Genomic DNA, 22,276 nt, shown 5'->3' with positions numbered 1-22,276 from the left:
TACCGAGGGCTTCTTCCCCATTATAAGGGAGGTAACCAGCAGAGGTATCCACCTACCCCCATGCATCACCCATTTGTTTCTCTCTTCTTCTTAGCTCCTCAAGAATGAAGGGTCATCCATTTCTTGCCCACTGCCTGGGTCTGAATCAACACAACACAACAGTACAACAACAGCAGGGGTCCTGGAGCTGCAGCGTCTACGTCGTGGGACCAAACCCAACCCCAAGAGTTGGGGGCCAAACAGCAGCAACCACCCCTGGCCATCAGCTCTACGCAGGTGGCACCGATCCCCAAGTTTCGGCTGTAGCATTCCTTGGGGAGACGGGACTGCTCGGACAGACAGTCTAGGGAACGACAACAACAACAACAGCAGGTCCAGCTGCTTCATTTACCCTCCTTCCTTGTCCCCTCATGCGAAAACTAGAAAAAGATGAGGAAATATCCCTTTGGGTTGCATGAAATTATATAAACTAAATGAAAAAGAGGGAGGGAGGGGTGGCATATAGGAGTGGAGTATTTGGGGATGAAATGGGTGGGAGTGGATTTATCCCTTTGACTTATGGCTACCTCCCTTGTAAGGGGGAAAAAAACTATTGGTGTATGTACATTTAAAATTAGGTTTTAAATATAATTTTTTTTTTCCTCTCCTTTCTGTTGAAGGTAACAATTCAAACAGACCTCACATATTGGACTAAGGCCTACCCATACTTGTCTGCTCTGCATGAACTATCAATATGCTGATACGATACAGACTAAAATTATCCAGCAGCCATAGTGAGATCAACACTCCTTTGACCTCCACATGCTGGCCCATGCCCTGTTGGAAATGCAAGGTCTTGCTTGCCCAACAATGGCATGAGCTAGTTTGCTACATATTTAAGGATTTCCCGACTTTTTTGGTATCTTGTGCAAGGCAGAAAACAAAGTGAAGTTTGAATTCTTAATTACTTATCCACTTAGTTTATGCCACTGACCATAAACATGCTTTCTTATGATTTTTTTTCACATAGAAAATCAATCAATAATTCAGTTAACATGCCAAGGATCAACTTACTTCTACTATGCACATATCTTTGCCAGATTCCTCTTTACTACATGTCAAGCTTTGCTGTATATAGAAAATGGAAGTAATTTTTCATGTATGCAAGCCTATGTACAAACAATACAAAACCTTCATAGGAATGAAAGTTAAATTACACAGCTTTGACTTACCAGAATTAACTTTTAACATCAGCAAATGGATGCTTTATAATTATCATGTCTAATTAGATTTAATTCTTCATTAACTATGGGTCTCCTTTTGGATGCAAAAATTGAAATCTGACGAACCAAATTTTTCATAAAGTTGTCCCCATTTTACTATGAATGTCATCACCTAATCTAATTTTCATTTCATCAATTTCCACTATTTCAGTCAAAACTGTGTATTTACAATTCAAGCTATTTACAGGATTGAGATGGGAAAAAAAAGTTTGACTTGCCTCTTCTTCTACAGGGTCCGTAAACATCTCGGTGAGGTTCCCATAGTCGGTGCTTGCAATACTCCCATATAGGCTGGCCATGTGATTCATTTCCATCTCCCTGTAGTAAAGAGGAATCTTTAAAACAAGGTACATCATCTAAAAACAACAAAATAATATACAAAGACTACAATTTCCTTTTTAAGACATGTGATTCACCATTGTCCAGGAGCCCATGCTGGACTTGTGATTGAAAACTATTATTACTCTACTGGATAAGAGCTCAGAACCCATAATATTGTCCAGTTAAAGTGCACACCCACCCTGAGGGGCTGATATTTGGTCCCTGGAGTGACCTTAGAATCTCTTGGTATCAACTTTTAATGTATTTTTCCTATCTTATCACACAAGGAGATCTGACACATCTTCCTCATACTTTTATTCAGTGACAGAAAAATTAATACAATATAGACTAGTCTAAACTTTCTTTACAGAGACATCTGTTGGGGGGGGGGTTACCCTGAGGTCTATTGCCAGCCACTGGAGCTGTGGGTTTTCCACTACGTGAAACTCGAGGCTAACAATAAACTAATTATCTCAAGTGATTTTCCTAGCACACACTTCATGAATCTATACTTTAACACCAAATATAACTTAAATCAAACTTCTAATCTTGAATGAATTCACTAAATCATCTTATTCAAACAGATAGTGATACAAATTGGTACTGAATATTTTGTAAACTTATTTGTTTTATCTAATCTAAAAATCATTAAATCTAACTTGTAATTAAGTCAAAACACTTGGGACAATTTCTTATAAAAAGCAAAATAATATTTCATCATGAATAAATGAAAAATGTATCATATACTTAGTCTGTAACTTGAGAGGAATTTATTACACATACCTGTTTGAGAGTTTTGGCGAGGTGGAAATGAACTGGTTGATGGATTTATCGTAAAACTCTTTCAGGGAGGTAACTGAGTGTATGGAGTGAATAGAATTTAGAGAATGCTCTCTCCTATGGTGCACTCCCCCAACCGCCCCTTCTTCTTCACGTGGAGGAGGTGGCACAGGAGGAGGCCCACCGACAACACTGCCATACAGACTGCCAAGTGAAGCAGACCCACTGTATATGCCTGAAGAAGGATGACTCCCACTGTACAGACTTGCACCTGTATAATTACCAGCTGCTGGAGTCCCCATGGATCCTCCATAATTGGAGTAGACACCTGCACTGGTGGGTAAGCTTTGAGAAGATGGGAGAGCATCAGGAGGCTCACTTGGTGGCGGAGGAAGATTGAGTGGAGCAGTTGACCCTCCCGCACTTTGAGTAACTGAGGTGGAGGAGGAGGATGCTGACATAGAAGAGGAGGACTGTGATGGGGTTCCTCCAGCTGGAGACTGGCTGGGTGGGGCTTCTGCTTCTTCAGTACAAGGTGATTCCTTAGCAGGGGGATTTGGAGGCGGGGGATTCGGAGGCGGGGGATTCGGAGGCGGCAATTCTGGAGGCTCTGAAGTCGGAGGTGGAGTGTGAGCAAGGTTGGGAGGAGGTGTGGGAGAAACATTGGGTGGTGTGTGAGCCAAATTGGGGACTGATGTGGGTCCTGGACTAGAGGTGTCACTACGATCGATGCTTTTGATACTATGAAGGGAGAGACGGTCTGCTAAGGAGCCTATATCATCTTTGGCATTATCTGTGTCAAGTTCTTTGGCTTTGTTAGGAACCAAAGGATCGGGGCTCTTGCTAGGCTCAGCTGTAATGATAAAAAAAACAATTAGTAAACATAAAGGAAATTTACATTTAACCTAATGACAAAACATAGGCTTATTTACACTACCTTGTATACATATAAAATCTAATATAGCATGTAAAAGGAGTACAATAATCTATGGCAAAAAAATTACATTTCAAATTATGGTTTCCATAATAATCACTATTTTTATTGTCTACTGTAACTATTTCTTCAAGCATTTGGTATCTACCAAAGCACTCCATCCACAATATGAATTGTACACCAATCAAAGATGTAAAGATATAAAATGCTTTGCATTACAAAACATTAAGACCAAGCAAAACTGTATTATCACTTAACCCAGACATTAGTCAATATACCAATAGAAATTTTGGGTATATTTGTAAACAAACTAACAACTACATTTTATATTTACAAAAAATGGTCACATGCTACAAGCCTTTATTTTATGTACTTAATCTATACATTATCATATGCCGGTGGGATTAACCAAACTACACTGACACAAAATACAACAGCTGAATTGTAATAATAATAATAATGATAATAATAATAATATGGTGGAGCAATACAGTCAAAACAAGATCCTTTAGCAGTCTTAAGACCTATGGGATTCTAGAAAAATGGGTGATGTTGGGAAAAGAGGGAGGATTTTCTAAGGGATAACACTTGAAAGCATTCATTAAACGTCCACTTAACTTCTTTTTCTATGAATGCATGAATGTGATTATGCAAGAGTATGTATATACACAAGTTATTGGTGAGTGCATGTACATATGCTTTGTGACTATATGCTTGTATGTAATTACTTTAGCATAACAAACGAGAAAAGAACTATGCCTGTACACATTTCTTAATATCCTTCAAACAAGAGATCTTCCCTGTCAATTTTTCTCCAATGTTTTCATGGATCTGATGACAGCGATCATGTCACCCCTTCTCTTTTTTTTTTCTTTTATAGAAGGTATGTCCAGTTTTCAAATCTTTACTTATATAGTCTGTCTGCTAAGCTTTATATCCTTCATCTTCATGTTTCTCATGACCTTTGCATTGTCTGCAAACAGATTTCTCTAACTTTTGGTCCCATCATGTCATTTACATAAATCAGGAATTTGACGGATGTCAGAACCAAGTTCCTGTGGGACTTCACTAGCTTTTTCCTTCCATCATGGGATCTTATACTTTACTATTGACTTCATATGTCAGTGTTTTGGGAAGTCTCTTGTCTATTCAAGTTTCCTTTAAGTCCTCAAATGTCCCAATTTCCACATTATTTATTTGTGAGGTGCCTTGTCATCCATCTCTTGCAGCACAATGATTCCTATGGACTAAAATCTTAACAGATTTGAGACACGTGACCTTCTACTTCTGAATATCGATTGGTTGTCCCCCTCTAGATATTTTGTCCATTTGTCTTTTCTCATTACCTCCTTCGTAAATTGGTAACATACTAGCATCCTTCCAATCCCAAAGCTATCCCTTCTAGTGAATACAAAGTAAGGCTGTTAATCTTGAATATGGATTAGTTGTCCCTCTCTTGATATTTTGTCCATTTGTCTTTTCTCATTACCTCCTTTGTAAATTGGTAACATACTAGCATCCTTCCAATCCCAAAGCTATCCCTTCTAGTGAATACAAAGTAAGGCTGTTAATCTTGAATATGGATTAGTTGTCCCTCTCTTGATATTTTGTCCATTTGTCTTTTCTCATTACCTCCTTTGTAAATTGGTAACATACTAGCATCCTTCCAATCCCAAAGCTATCCCTTCTAGTGAATACAAAGTAAGGCTGTTAATCTTGAATATGGATTAGTTGTCCCTCTCTTGATATTTTGTCCATTTGTCTGTTCTCATTACCTCCTTTGTAAATTGGTAACATACTAGCATCCTTCCAATCCCAAAGCAAAACCCCTTCTAGTGAATACAAAATAAGGCTGTTAACATTGTTCACCAATTATTCTCTCCATTCTTTAAGTATCCAATAGAGATCTCATCAGGCCATGGAGCTTCTCTAATATCTAGGGTGTTTAATAGTTGATCAACTTCATTGTCTCTAGAATGTCACTATCTTTTTGTGGATGATGACTGGACAATCTTTGTTCTTTATACCATCCTGTCAATGTCCATAAACCTTTCCTTATCATTTTAGCTTAGTGATTCCTCTTTGGTGCCTTAGTGTAAAGGAGTTTGGGTTCATTTTTCCACTTATCAATTATACCTTTTTCCAAAGTTACTTTTTTTTCTACAGATTCTTGTATATAAATTTCTGGCTCTTTTGTATTCACTCTTTGTTTTTCCATTTCTCAATTTCTCCCATACCACACATCTTTCTTAGCTGTCTCATACCTTCTGTCGAACCAATTTCTTTGTTTTTCTCTCCCACTGACTCAGAGTGTATATATAGTTACCTAGTTGTATTTTACGGGAAGAGAGCTATGCTTGTAGTGACCCGTCTTTGTATCTTTCAGCATCAAGTTTGTTCTTAAATTCTTGTATAGTTTTTGCACTCACTGTTTCCTCATCCAATTTATTCCAGATATCCACCACTCTGTGTGGGAAACTATTCTTTATCAGATCTCTTCTATAACTATCTGTTTTAAGTTTCTTCCATGTCCTCTTGTTTTTCTTTTACCCCCCTTTAGTAAATCATCTCTATCGAGGACTTCCATCCCTTTCATAATTCTGTAGATGGTCTGTGTGTGTATATGTGTGTGTTTGTGTATCACGCAAGAATCAATCAATGACTGTGGCATCAGCCCAGCCTATATATGAAGTAACTAACCTGCAGAGTGCACACGCAAGTTCCATCTAAAATCCAAAGTTGACACAGAACACAACAGCTTGATTGAAACAAAAAAACTGTATCATGATAACAGCAGTAACAGCTAAAGATAATCCTTTAGCAGTCTCTTGACCTATGGGAATCTAACAAAAGAGGTTATATTTGAAGTAGAATAGTTGTCTAGATGTAAAAACTTAAAAAGCATTCCTTAAAAGAGGGTGGAATAATTGGAGCAATTCATGGCTTCAGCATAGCCTTAGTCTGATGCTGAAACTAACCTGCACACCCATGTTTCATCTAAAATCCAAATGAACAAAATTAGCCTTCTCATGAAAAATTGCTACACCTTCTAGCTCTCATGATATGTTCTCTTTCAATGGATACAAAATCTACTGTATCTAAAATAATCATAATATTTGCATCTGTCCTAAAATCTGGCTTAGACAAATGCAACATGTTAACCATAAACGCATCCTGCATTGCGGATCAACAATATAAGTTTGACTAAAAATATGTTTTACTTAAATTCGTTGGGTAATATTGATTTTTACTTAAAGCTTATCCCTTTGCTATACATGTCTCTATCACTCAATAAATTTCTTACATTTCATCACTGATATTCAGTGTCTCTATCCTCCAAGACAACAACATTCTGAAGATATAGAGCCACACAGTTGGTAAAAATGGCTTTCAGGAGAGTAACAGGTAAGCATTCTTCTTTGAGCAGATGAGAGATATATAGAAAGAAAAGAGAGAGAGAGAGAGAGAGAGAGAGAGAGAGAGAGAGAGAGAGAGAGAGAGAGAGAGAGAGAGAGAGAGAGAGAGAGAGAGAGAGAGAGAGAGAGAGAGAGAGAGAGAGAGAGAGAGAGAGAGAGAGAGAGAGAGAGAGAGAGAGAGAGAGGTTTTAATTAAGGGTGATTGGTAAAAATTGACAGAAAACTAAAAGAAAAGTGTCTGGAAATATATTATCCTATGTAATTCAGAACACAAATACTAAAGCCCATATAAATTCCACCAATGTTCATCCATAATCATAACATTCAAGTTCCTTCCTTACACACTGCTGCAGAGAAATGAACCTAGTAAATGATTAAGTGGTGCCACACAGGTTGCTGATCTTATTCAGCACCTCAAGACAACTTCCCACTGGGCTGATTCTTGCTAACAGTTGTGAGTCTGAGTAGAAACAACTTCAGTTACAATCTTCTGTATTTTGAATATCCAAAAGTCAAATTACCTTTGCATCATATACTGAGAAACTGAGTGGCAAACTAGGCGAGGGTAAACCTTTACAAAAGTTAGACACTAAGTCGAAATGTTCTAAGGGAAGTTTAGAATACTCCAACCAAAGTTTTCTTCTAGCTATTAAAATTCACAATGGTTGGTAAGAATTGACCCAGTGTGAAGCAGTGTTTAAAGTTTCTGCATTTCACCATACTATTACATATATACAAAAGGGTTTTTCCTCATTACAAGGGGATAGCAGAGTCAAAGCACACACCAACTTCATACACAATCAGAACCATATAATAACATCAACTATTGCCTCAAATTTCGTGGACTGTAAACCTGCAGCTTCACAGTGGCTGGCATTGGTCCCTGGGATTTCCCATAGATTTCTCAAGGAAGAAACCATAAGACTGTTTCTGTGTTACTGACTGAAAGATGTAGAAGCTGGGGAGCATTTATCAGCTCTCCTTGAATTTAAAGGTGGATGAAATGAAGGCACAGTTGATAGAAAAAGATCTTCGACCCAGTATATAGATCAAGTGCCAGCCCCTTAGGGCTGCACCTCCAAATGAAAATGTGGATTATAACAAGGTTTAAAGATGAGTGGCAAGGAGACTTAACTCTGAATTCTTGTCCCAGGACCACCTCATACAGGCACCTGTTATTATCAGTCCAGCTCTATAGAATTACATACATACATACATACATATACCAAAGGCTTTTTCCCCCTTACACGGGGGGTAGCCAATAAGAAAAAGGCACAGAAACCACTCCCACCCATTCAATTTCCTATATATTCCACTGCCCTCCACCATCCTCCCTCCCTACATCTTGGCACCTCCCAGATGATGGGTCATCCCTGCATCCTGTCCACTGCCCTGGGTCAGAAGCAGTGTCGCAAGACACAGCACATCCACAGCAAGGCCGCTTCATAAATTCGGCGACCCCCCCCTCTCCGTCCCCCCATGCAGAAAAGGAGAAGACGGGGAGAAATCCCTTCGGGCTGCATCAATTCTTTTTTCTCATATATACTTCCTCACCCCCCACCCACTCATGCATCACAGCATCATCTATAAACAACCCCTCTCCATTCACCCCTATCTTCTGTCCTCTGCTGTCCTTCCTCAATAGACATTCCTCTCTTTTGTAATACCCCTTTCACCCCATCCATCCATCTCATCCTAGGACGTCCCCTCATATTCATTTCTTCCACCTCTGCCTTCCACACTTCTTTCACTAATCTTTCCTCACTCATTCTTTCCATGTGTCCAAACCATCCTAATACTCTTTCATCAACCCTATCTCCCAGTTACAAGGGGTAAATAAATGAATAATCCAACTGTGCATCTTGATTTCTTACCACAGTTATGAATACTTTTATGCTGGAGCTTATATACACACTGTTCTATGCTAAGCTGCATCAGGTTCATGTGTCTGCAATTGTACATCTAGCTTGAACTTTCATAGGCACACAAACTATTCAGAGGGAGTGACAGTTACTGAAACGTTATAGCTATCTCCAGTGTACACCCTGAATTATGGCAGGTTGCTGGCAGTGTGTCAATTACTTAAGTATGAGACTGACAGACAACTGAACCCTGCATTTGAAATTTACAACATGTGAAGTAGTGTTGAAACCCAAGTTTATCTAACTTAGGAGAGTAGGAATATAAAGAAAGATTGCTGGGAATGTGTTCATCGTTTAAACATAATATAGTTGACAGAAAGTTTGAGTAGACTTTATCTGTGACATTAAGTATCCTTGAAATCTGAATTATGCTATAAATGAACAAGCTTCAAGAACAAATCTCAAGTAGGGGACTGTCAGTAATGTTATTAAACCTGTGTTAAGTGGGATTAGTTTTTAATTCCCTTTACCACATTGGTCTAATTCATCATTTTCCTTTACTTCAGGTGCATTTCACATATCTTAAAGGGCTTACAACATGCCACCATTCATTTGTAGTATGCCACTACATCTCTATTATAATAATAGATCTATTAATAGTTTCATCACCTCGGTGCTGCAACTCCTATTGGAGATGAAGGTGTCCATGAGTTCTGAAGATATGTGGTAGGGAGATGTCTGTCTCACAGGACAACCAAACATTTATGTCTATTGTCAAGCCCTTAGGTAAATCGATTATGCCATTCCAATATATAGTAAATTTTACTTAATCATTGTAAGTACTTAACTCAGTTTAAATGCTCATGTCACTAGAAATTTCAACTGATAAATTTAGAAATTTAAGGATAATCTTCAGTAAGTTTTGGTTACCAGACAGGATTGTTTCAGAGAATACTACAAATATATGGAATAATTCTAGAGAAAAAAATTCAACTAAACCTAATTCTTGGTCCTTATAATCCCATGGTCTTGCAGAAATATAATAAAAACTTTCAAGGATGGATGACTGAAGTTCAAAAGTGGTGATAATCTAACAGAACTGTGCAGGTTTTTGTACAATTGTAAAAGGATAGTGTATTCTTCTATTGGAAAAAATCTAGCATAAATGATGTCCAATAAGATTCTGAAGCCCAGTTAAATTGGCAAGAGAATACCCACTCGAAATAAATGTTCAAACCAAGGAAACCTTTGCACAAGGCTGATGTAAACAACTTTTTGTAAACGACTTAGGTCATGGAAATTAATAGTTTGAAAAGAAAACTTTGTGTTGAGAAATAACAAGGTGCAACGCTTATGACTTTGAGGAAAAGATCTGCTAATTAGTCATTGCCTCTTGAATCTCTAGTCGAAGAGTTCCCCTGAGGTGTTTTTATTTCCAAGTGTATCAAATGATTCTCCTAAACCCTCTACTGTGGAGGGGACATGAATGCTAATCACAATATATGGGATGAGGTAGTACAAGATGAACAGCTTTCATTTCTTGTATCAAAAAGGCCCACATTCCATTGACAGTTTAGTTTGAAGGTGAACCTTCATGATTAAATCTATAACATATAGTAGAACCTCAGTCCTTGACCACAATCTGTTCTAGAAAACTGTCACAGGGCCAATTTGGTCAAGGACTGAAACAAGTTTATTGATCTGCTGGATTCAGCTTTATAATTGTGATATTCTTCCACAAAACTGAATTTCACCCCCATTCTCCATATTTCTCTGATTGGGTTGATTGAGAATCAATATTTTGATTGCCTACAGTACCAACAAATTCTCTTATTTTTTTTTAGTCAAGAACTGATTTGTTTGAGCTGTGAGACATTTGAGAATAGAGGTTCTACTGAACATATATCCTATGCTGGAGGAATCTAAGATTTGTTCATATTTAATTTGACATATTTTTGTTTCAACAACTGATGCATAACTGTGCAGTATATCCTTTTCCAAAAGACATGAGATGCAAAACATTGCATTCCTTCAAGAGTTAAAATTAGGTCTTCTTTTAGTAAGGGTTTGTGATATGAGAATGTGTTACAATCTTGTGTATGGAACATTGAATACTATTAAGAATCATCCTAACCTAGATGTTCCAAGGCATTCGTTTACATTTGTAAACTGAGGAGTTGCCACCTTGTACGATTATTGTAGATCTATTCAATGTAAAATGGATTTAGAGAACCTCTCAATTAATTTCTAACACAAACCCATTGTATTACACGCGACAATGTCAATAGCTTGACAAATATGGTCTGAACAAGAGAAATGGTAAAAACTAAAGACAATCAAACCCAAACTAATGGTCACATCCAAACATTTGAACATGATCATGAAATGAAAATACACCTAGCAACAGCATCCACAGCCTACTTCATGTCAAATATTGAGACCATGGACCTGTAAATCAGTGTTAGGTACAGATTCAACCTTTACTGATACAGTAGTTCCAAAGATAGATCCCAGCTACATTAAGCTAGGTTAGGTTAAATTAGGTTAGGCAGGTTAGTTTGGCTATGCCCCCATTTAGATAACTAACTGTTGCTCATTTCAGTACCTTGCAGTGCTTCCCACATAACAGTCCCTCAAAACACAACCACTATGTAAGCAATACTTGGCAATGAGCAACAAAGTTGTCATGTATGTATATGAATAACCTGGTACTAAATATTCCTGGATTTACAGAACTACTATTTCTTCTATGTGGTGCATGCCCATGGAGCTTTTGAAGTACATTCATGCAATTTGCCTGAAAATCTATGATAGAAGGCCACAGGGGGTGGCAGGTGTAAAATTAACCATTACCATCTTTCTTATATGGTGCATGCTGATACAGCCTCTGGATGGCATCCATTTGGGAAATCAAGTAGTTCATTTCAGCTGTAGAAGTGGAAGATGTTAATTGTAATACAGGTATCACCAAAAGTCTTACAAATGCTAAGCCTTCTTAACCCCTAACGGATGCAATATTTTTGCAGACTTTGTGCCTTGGTTGTGAAAAATTAATATAGACAAATAAATACATAATCAAAATACATAAAAATAAACAAATCAAAATTTATTATAACAAATTTTCCTTTTGGATTGAAAACTGCTCTTTGATCCAATCCTGTGGCCAGAAAACACTCTACCAATGTTTTGTAGAGTGCCCTAAAATAGGTACATTCCATCGACCCTACAGTCACAAATTGCAAGAGACCATAAGACCTACACTAGGTACAAAAATCATTCACATCAGTCTTTTGGGGTTAAGCTACAAACCAAAGATGACTCGATTACAAAATATGTCAAAAATTTAGTTGCAACTAGTCATGTGACTAAATTTTAAAAACAAGGACTTATTTTGGAAGGTTCAGATTTGTTCAGTATTAGTATTTTGTCAGTGATAACCAGTACTTTTATCCTTGTGGACAGTATCACACCAAAGAGTACTGGAGAGATTTATAGAAAGCTGTAGAAAAGATAATACTAGAGTTGATCAACAATCAGTTTTGAGTAGAGACTAGATTCCAATCATAAAGAAGATTGCATGACTCTACTCAGTAATTTAGTTATGATACAAGATCTTTTAATTATCAGTTCCATTCTTACTTTATCACAGGCCTTGGAAACTTGTGGTTTTAACAACTACTCATAAAACAGACTCCAGCTGACAAGCTCCTATTATAACATAGTCCAAGTAGTGTTTTACTGAGCCTCACAATATCCTGGTAATGATTTAAAGATGTACAAAACCAGAATAATGAAGGCAGAGGTAGAAGAGGGGGAATAAGAAAGAAGAGGAGCTTGATGGATTATGTGAGCTGTACTTAAAAGTTGGGGTAATTCTTTGATAAGTTACCTCACAATCAAATATCATGGAAACTGGGGCATATTGAAGAATTGAAAGGTACATTGTTTAATTGGACTGTCAAGATGGAGAACAGTGACAAAGGTTCCACAAAGCTTAGTTCAGTATTGACACATGTAATGTTCTTAATCTATGTGATTTTTTTTTTCTGAATGCTATGACCAAAATAAAAGGAATATTAAAGACAACTACATATGTTAAAAAAGAAGAAACAAGGTGGGGCCCTGCAAATCGCTAAAACAGCAGTGGAGTGGGGCCCTAGAAATGGACACTGTTGGAACGGATGAAGGACTTTTTGATTGGAAGGAAGATGAGAGTGGTTATTAGGGATAAAAACTCGAAATGGGAAAAAGTAAAAAGTGGCGTCCCCTAAGGCTCTGTTTTGGCTCCCTTAATGTTTACCATATACATAAATGATATGGATGAGAGTGAATTGTTACATGAACTTCTTTGCCGACGATGCTAAATTGCTCAAGAGAGTGAAAACGGAAGAAGATTGCAGATTGTTACAGGATGATTTACATAGAGTATGGGAATGGAGTCAGAAACACAAAATTAATTTCAACATCAAGAAATGTAGCATAATGGAGTTCGGAAAGGGCAAAAATAGAGTCTCGGGAAACTATATGATTGGAGATAAAGAAGTCAAAAAAGTTAACTCAGAAAGGGACATAGGAGTAATCATCTCAAGTGACTTGACTCCTGACAAACAGGTAAATAAGATATTTGGAGAGACTTACAATCGGTTAAGATCTATGAAAGTAGCTTTCGACTACATGGATGAAGAGATGGTTAAGAAATTAATTGTTGCATTGATAAGACTGAAACTAGAATATGCTATATCATTGTGGGCACCAAGCACAAAGAAGAACACAAAGAAGTTAGAAAGAATCCAGAGAGCGGCGACCAAGATGGCACCTACATTATCAAATTTGACATATGAACAAAGATTGGAGAAATTACAACTGATAACACTAGAGCAGAGAAGGGAGAGAGGCGATTTGTTGACCATCTTTAGAATAATGAAGGGAATGGAAGTTCTTGATAGAGATGACCTATTAAAATGGGACAAAAGAGAAACAAGAGGACACGCAAAGAAACTAAAGAAAGACAGTTACAGAAGAGACCTGAAAAAGAACAGTTTCCCACACAGGGTAATTGACGTCTGGAACAAATTGAACAGTGAAACAGTTAATGCCAGAAATATACATGAATTCAAAAGCAAACTAGATGTAGAGAGATACAAAAACGGGTCAACACGAGCATGGCTCCAGTCCCGTAAACTACAACTAGATAAATACTTCAAGTAACAAGTAGGTATCACGTAAATGATGAGATGGAAGATATGACAAGCTACACTAGTATGTTTGCTGATGATGCAAAGATCATGAGAAAAATGAAAATTGAAAACTGCTGGTTGTTACAAAAAGATCTAAATGAGATGTAGCTTTCAAACCAAGTGTGGAAAATGATGTTCAAATGCAAAATGGTAGATAATAGCATAAGCTTAAGACCAAAAATTAATCATTCCCTGGAATAGTAAAATAATTACAAAAACAAAAGAAAAGGACCTGGAAGTGTTGGTTGTGTATAACTTGTCACTCAGCAAACATATGGGCAATATATGTAATACATGCACAATATTATATATATATATATATATATATATATATATATATATATATATATATATATATATACACATACATACACACACATACACATACATTTTGTTCGAGACATACAAGTTGAAGTAGCTAGGAAGAGAAGAGGAAAGACTTGAGTCTCAATCCGAGTTAATTCTAGTCTAGTTTTGCTACAAGCTTTTGAAAAGGCTTGTAGCAAAACTATATATATACATATATACATATATACATACATATATATATATATATTATATATATATATATATATATATATATATATATATATCACAACAAAGTTATGTCGTAGCACATTTGTAAAATAATACTGATGACCCACTTTTGGAGAAGAATAAGTGAAGATATAGAGATCTGTATATTTCGATCACTTACTGTGATCCTCTTCAGCAGATATGAATATCAATTCATATCTGCTGAAGAGGATCACAGTAAGTGATTGAAATATACAGATCTCTATATCTTTGCTTATTCTTCTCCAAAAGTGGGTCATCAGTATTATATATATATATATATATATATATATATATATATACACATATATATATATACACATATATATATATACACATATATATATATACACACATAAATATATACATATATAACAAAAGAAAAAATTAAAAGGTGTATAGACAAACTCAAAGTTAATAAAACACCAGGGCCTGACGGTTGGCATCCAAGAATCTTAAAGGAAATGAAAAATGAGATTGTTGTTCCATTAGAAATTATTTTCAAGAAATCCATCATATCCGGAGATGTCCCAGGAGAATGGAAGCTAGCTAACGTTACTCCCATATTCAAAAAAGGTGACAAAAAGAATCCAAATAACTATAGGCCTATAAGTTTGACTTCAATCGTAGGAAAAATAATGGAAACTATCATCAGAGATGCTATCGAATATCATTTAGAAAGTAACCGTTTGATAAATGATAGCCAGCATGGTTTCAGACGGAAACGTTCTTGCGTGACTAACTTACTCGAATTCTACAACACAGTTATCTCGAATTATGACAAAAGAAACAATATAGATTTAGTATATCTAGACTTTGCAAAAGCTTTTGATACCGTCCCACACGAAAGACTACTTACTAAATTAGCTTTGCATGGAATAAGTGGTAGCCTATTAGGTTGGACTAGTAATTGGTTGAAAGGTCGAAAACAGAGTTGTTTTAAATGGAAAAACTTCTGGATGGAAAAGTGTTGCAAGTGGAGTTCCTCAGGGTTCCGTTCTTGGGCCACTTCTATTCATAGTATATATAAATGATATAGACCATGGACTAAAATCTACTGTTTCCAAATTTTCTGATGATACAAAACTGTGCGGAGTGGCAAATGATCACTCAAACCAATTAGATATTCAAGAAGATTTAGATAAATTACAGCAATGGTCTGAAAAGTGGCTAATGAAATTTAACACAAGTAAATGCAAGGTAATGCACATAGGTAAAAATAACAGTAAGTACGATTACAAGTTATTTGGAAATTCGTTAACAAAAGTGGATAGTGAAAAAGATCTCGGCGTAATTATCAGTAATGACCTCAAATCATCCAAGCAGTGTATTTCAGCCTCTGAGAAAGCAAATAAGATTGTAGGACTGATTGCGCGATCTTTTGATTTCAAAAGTCCATCACTCATTAACAAGCTATATAAATCGTTAGTTCGTCCACATTTGGAATATGCTGTTTCCGTATGGTCACCGAATCTCATTAAAGACATTGACAGACTGGAAAAAGTACAACGGCGAGCCACAAAACTGATTCCAATTATAAAAAATAAATCATACGAAAATCGACTAAAACATATGAATCTGTTTTCCCTAAAAAAAGCGTAGATTCAGAGGTGACTTGATACAGGTCTTTAAAATTCTAAAGGGAATTGACAACATCAAAGGTGACAAAATTTTTACATTGAATGAGAATCAGACAAGAAACAATAGTCTCAAACTATCCGGAAATGGATTAAATTTGGAAGTAGGTAGAAACAACTTTGCCAACCATGTAGTTAATGAATGGAATAAACTTCCTGTACAGGTAGTGCAATGTAGTTCAGTTCGAAGCTTTAAGAATCATTTAGTAAGATGCTGTAATGATTATAATTTATCTTATATTATTTGTTTTTGTTTTGTTATCATTTGTCTGTCTGATTTTCATTTATTATTAGTTATATGTCAATTTATTATTATTTACTATTTACCTGTTTGTTTATTATTTAACTATACCTATGCATTTATTTATGTATTATATTTGTTATTTACATTATCATAGTTTTTATTTATTATTAATATGATTTTTTTTTGCAGCCGACCTAGATATGGATCAAAAGGTCTCCTGTCGACATGCTCCGCCTTTGTAATCCTTTGTAATATATATATATACATATATATGTATATACATATATATGAAAGTATCACCATAATCTTTTTTCAGTGGCATCTAATCAACAAAATTCAGGGAACAAGATCTCGAAAGGATACCACAACTCATTGGAAAAAATGAATTACTTTTAAAATTAAATCCCACTATAAATGACTCAAAAATACGCAACAAGGTAGGATTTCATTTTTGAACTGGTTAGAGGTATGGCATCCTTACTCCAAATTTTTGTGGCTTGGAGTATGGCACAATTCTGAGCATAATTAAAGCAAGTTCCACTTTCATGGCTCCATCCACTTCAAATTAGAAACTCAAGATGGCTGAGGCTGATGAACTCCTCATAGTAAGAATTTAAGTTAATTCCAAATTCATTTAATTTGAAGAATTGCAAAATGCAAACCTATGAACAAGAACATTATTGTAAGCTGTATAGTAGGTTAGTTTAGGTTAGATAGGTAGGTTAATCTAGGTTTGGATAATAGGTTTGGTTAGGTAAAGTTGGGTTAGGTTAGGTTTAGTTAGGTTAGGTTAATAGCCGATCATAACAAATAAGGCACAATTGATACAATGCCGTATTCACTATTATGATTGTCTATGAATATGGAAGTGATGTAATTGGTGACATTGCATTTGCACATGCTCAGAACACTGCCATACTCCTAGCCATGAAAATTCGGAGTACAGATGCTATACCTATATGATGTGCATTCATTTTTTCTGCAATAGTAGAAATATACCAACCATTGTTTCTGGTGGTAACTAGGCCTATCTAACTGATTTCTGTATTTTTAAATCCTTTTACTGACAAGTTATGCAAGAAAACCATTATCACCACATCAAAAAACATGGAAAACAAGTATTAAGCAATCTCAATGCAATTAACAGTATGTTTTCCCTTGGAAATTCCTATACAAAAGTAACCACATTCACACATTAGGACTGCAATGGTGCAGCTATATCTGCCATGAAAAATTCTGTTAGGGTTTTTTTTTTCTTTACTTGTATTTCTGAAGTTGAGTTACACTGTTAAACCAGGTTAGTTATTGGTATGAAGGCCACTCCAGTATGACAGATTCTTAGCCAGAAACCATCACAGCAACCAAAAATTAGTTTGGTATTTTTTAAACTGACTAAAACCTGAAAAACCCACCAAAACCCTCCATTTAATGGTGTCATATCTTGCTGAAACTTTCTGTGTGTATGTACTTTGACCTATTCTTTCAAATGGTGAAACCAGACATTACGTATGATTTTTTTGGTGAAATAATGGCCAGTTTCATAATATCCCACCAGTATCGCTTGCAAAGCTCATGGACATTAAGTTTTCTATTTGATAGGTTAGATTAGATTAGGTTACATATAATGTAACTATTTTCAATATTGATGGTTTTTCAAGATAGTGGGTTTTGTGCAGTTAAGTGGGTATCACAAAACTGTGAATCAAGGCAAACAAGGATCACATTTTTGGAAAGCTGAATAAAATTTACATGAAGACAGTAGATTATTTCAGGATTTAAACATAGCTTACGGGTATATATTAGCTGGTTTTTTGCAGGTTTGCTCAGATTTGGTTGGTTTTGACAAGTGCTGGATCCACCAAAAAATGGCATATTGTTTACATTGTGGTGGTGGTTTTATTTTAGTTGTGCACACCTATGCGATATAGCATTAGAAAATTAAATATTAATTTTGTAAATTAAAATTCATGAATGTAGTATACGATTTTCTTGGCAGAAATAAATAACAATAAACTTTGCTACAAACATATCTACTAAAAAACAAAACCATTGGATACAGTACAGACACCAGACGATGGCTTTCACATTGTGGACCGGGTATTCTCCAACTACAGGTGATGTTAATAAGTACTGTTACAAAGATATAGGACTTCCTTGGACTTTATGAGAGAACACGGGGTTCTGCCTTCATCTGTTAAATTTTGCCCATGGTACAATAATAATCAGGTCGTCAGCATCTGGGACAACAATGACCTGGATGATCTTTAGAATTTGAGGTACCCAATTACTGAATATAGGTTAGGTTATATAGATTAGGTTAGGTCAGAATAGATGAATTTATCATCCTTTCATTTCTTCAACCCTGGTATCTATCAAAACAAACATGGTGTACCATTCAACCGCTGCAACTTTGTTCATTAGTAAATTGGTTTTAGCAACTTTTTTGTTATTGATTTCTGCCAAGAAAATCGCATATGGTATTACGTCGATGTATTATAATTTACGAAATTAATAATTTTCTATTGCTATATTGCATAGGTTTACAAAACTAAAAATTTACTGTGGTGGTGATACTTCTGTCTTATCTAATTTCAATTCTAGATATATAAAGATAAGAGAGCAACATGACACTATTGCAGTTATTATTTGGTTTTCTGAGGACTTCAGTTAGGTAAGATTAGGTATGTTTAGGTTAGGTTAGGTTAAGTTAATGATGCGAGAGTTACTTCAAACAGTGGCAGAGATTCTTAAAAATACTGCCATAACAATAGCAAAACTGATAAAATGCATTTTTACATATTGACAGTGATACTCATCTTCATCTACCTATCTCTCTACTTTCAATCTAATTTTCCTAATTCATCTATCACCCATATCAAACATTTTCTGATATCAGTATAAACCTTATATTAAAAACATGATCACAATAAACATTTTACCATTTCCATAACTTGTAAAATTATGCTAACATTTATACAAATCTCAATTTCTGATCTTGCATATTTCTGAATTAATAAAACATACATAATGGAAGATTAAATATATATCACTGTATACCCTTTACTTCACTAAAAAATATAAATACATTACCTCTCTACATGATTCAAAGTGATCAAAACTAAAAAAATATGGTATCACAATGAAAACAGAAAAATATCCCACTCAAATTAAAACCAGCTACGTCCCAATATATGGTATCAAATATGGTCCCAAATATGGTATCACACAATGAAAACAGAAAAATATCCCACTCAAACTAAAACCAGCTTGATCCAATTACTTTTCAGAAACTTTAAACAAAGTTCTTAATTATCCTTTTATGAAATAGAAATATGCATTGCAAAGTAAAAATCCTACAGTATTTTATAAAATTCAGCTCTAAATCTGTAACTATGAAAACGGGAAACTATTGCACAAACTCAAGTCAAAACTACAAGAGGTATGACAAAGATCATTTTTCAGTAAAATAGTAATACATCATAACTATCATAATCACAAGCAATTAATTCAACCATCTGGTTATACGTTGAGCCAAAGGCACATGCCAAATGAAAGATTTCTGGAATTGTTTCCTATGGGGTGCCTCAGTAGGCTTATGTTAGCTACACATTGTTTGCACGTCACATTCAATCATAACTTTCCTGATTAAAAATAAATTCACACCAAAAGGAACACATTTTCATTCATTCATTTGTTTACTTTCCAGCTGATATCCACTATGACATAATTTTTCCAAGGCTGTCATCTGTCACTTTCTACATTTCTTGTTGAGAAAAAATCAATAGATCGAAAATTACTATGTATACTTCCTGTCATTTCTATTTAGTCACAGTAATGGGATTATACTTACATTTCTCCATCTTTGGCGTGAGCGGAGGGGGTGAGCTGCCTGTCTGCTTCACAAAACCAGTTGATAATGATGCGGGCACTCAATTGCCATTTCCCGTTGCCTACAATCCTACTCAAGGAAGCTGGGATTTGTCACTAATTTCTTATGTTCATTCACCTATCTCTTCACTGCTATTTCGTCTCACAATAGTATTACACACGTCAAAACACTGCCATCACTGCGGTTCCAAGTAAAGAGAAAAACTGATTTCCCAATTGTGTCTTCATATTCCTGCTCCGACTCTTTCTTTGGGCTGTTAATTTTGTTTGGATTGCGCTTCAGATACACACACTGAAATTGTATATTTCTTATAATTTGATTTTGAAGATTTTATTATATATTGATGTACAGAATATAAATATCTATTTTATTTGAAAATATAATTTCAAATTCTGAAGAGATTTATTTTCCAATCTTTTGTTGGAAATGCTATTCTCTTGTGACGCGTCGGGGCTCATCTACCCTACCCACCAAAATTTATCTGAAAAAATAAAATAAATAGCCATAGCAGTTTATACAGCTGTATTGACAAAGTTAAAAACAAAATAACAAAATATTTTTGATATTTGAACTTAAAAAAATTATTCAACAATACTGCTTACTGCCAATTAACTTTATTTTCATGGTATAAGGCGAAGAGTTATGTACACTGTGCTTCTGGAACGGTAATCTTTAATTTGTTTATTTATTCATTTGTCTATCTATTAATTTGTCTGTATATTTATTCATTTATCTTTTCATCTTGATTTTAATTTCTTCCCATCGTTATAAGTCCTATGATTAGCAATATACAATCGGTATATAAGGCCGGCAAGTAACTTTTTTCCTCCAAAGTACAGTGATAGTGTTCTAGGTTTGGAGTTATAAAACAGTTTAGTATTTCTATATAGGTAATTGTAAGAGGCAAACTGGCTTGTTAGGAGGAAGTATCTTTCAAAATCGATTACACTATCCTCTTTGTAATGGCTCTCTGAGGCAATGGGCAAGAAAAATGCACACATTTTAGATTTCAAATGTAACAGATATTCGGAAGAAAACAAAAATAGAAATATTTGTTAGCTACATGCATTATTCAACCAATGCGGTCAGTCTTTGGCAATGAATTAAAAACAAGACAAACCACGCTGGAATGTGAAATACAAACTCTAACTCGCAATTACAGGATAAAATAAGTTTTCAGTCTGGAATACAAATGAGTCGTCATAACGTTCAAACATCCGTGTTGTTTCCTGGCCATTGCCTGTCGAGTGGAGGAAAGGGGAGAGAGAGAGGGAGAGGGAGATATCCAGCTCAGCTCAAGAGTGGCAGGTACACAATATGGCCTCTGGCCCCCATCCACTCCTTGAGGGGAAATGGTGAACCGATCTGCTTTTAACAAACCTGTTAAATACTTCCGGCTGTATACATGTATACATGTACGTATAGATACATGTATATATACATATACATACAAATACATGCACACATATATACATACGTACGTACATACATACATATATATATATATATATATATATATATATGTATATATATATATATATATATATATATACATATATATACATACACGTATACATACATGTAACGTAAAAATGAAGATGCAACATATACATGCACGTGACGCATCGTGATGGCATTCTTCATTTTTTTTTTTTTGTAATAATGTGTGCTTTGATTCGGCCACCCCTTTATAAGAGGGAAAGGGCCTTTGGTGTGTGCATACACACACACACACACAAATATATATCATATATATGTATATATATATATATAAATATAATATATGTATACCTGTATATTATATATATATATATATATATATATATATATATATATATATATATATATATATATACACACACACACATTACCGACTAGACGGCACAGAGGCAGCGTTCGCAATCGCTAATCCAGTGGCCCGAGTTCGATTCCCGCCCAGGTCGGCAGTAGTTTCAGTGTCGCCGCGCTACGAGTCGGTACTCCAAATCTCGTGAACGGGGAGCTAGGTGGGTGTGCGTGTTGTGTAAGATTACAGCATTACCCATAAATCGGTCATATAGAAGCTCTGAGCTCTCTTCCGGGAAGGCAATAGCTGTTGATCAAGAGTCCAAAACGTGATCCAAGACCATGGTGGAAAAA

General features: G+C 35.5%; 1 protein-coding gene across 2 annotated transcripts; it reads right to left on the bottom strand.

Annotated features, from left to right (window-relative positions):
- Positions 1–1,321: 1,321 nt before the first annotated feature.
- LOC143032540 (uncharacterized) lies at positions 1,322–20,413 on the bottom strand. Of its 2 annotated transcripts, XM_076197407.1 has the most exons (4): positions 20,099–20,413; positions 11,429–11,503; positions 2,367–3,216; positions 1,322–1,580 (listed from the first exon to the last, which is right to left on the bottom strand). In XM_076197407.1, exons 1-4 carry the CDS (start codon positions 20,106–20,108, stop codon positions 1,337–1,339), a joined length of 1,179 nt encoding a protein of 392 aa, XP_076053522.1. In that variant the 5' UTR covers positions 20,109–20,413; the 3' UTR covers positions 1,322–1,336. The 2 variants fall into 2 exon arrangements, with proteins under 2 accessions (XP_076053522.1, XP_076053523.1); XM_076197408.1 differs by lacking the exon at positions 11,429–11,503.
- Between the last annotated feature and the right edge of the window lie 1,863 nt (positions 20,414–22,276).

This window comes from Oratosquilla oratoria, chromosome 14 (assembly GCF_046742065.1).
Source record: "Oratosquilla oratoria isolate Oo_2021 chromosome 14, ASM4674206v1, whole genome shotgun sequence".
Taxonomy (NCBI): Eukaryota; Metazoa; Arthropoda; class Malacostraca; order Stomatopoda; family Squillidae; genus Oratosquilla; species Oratosquilla oratoria.
Note: the sequence above shows the minus strand (reverse complement) of the source record. Positions and strands in the feature narration are given on the sequence as shown.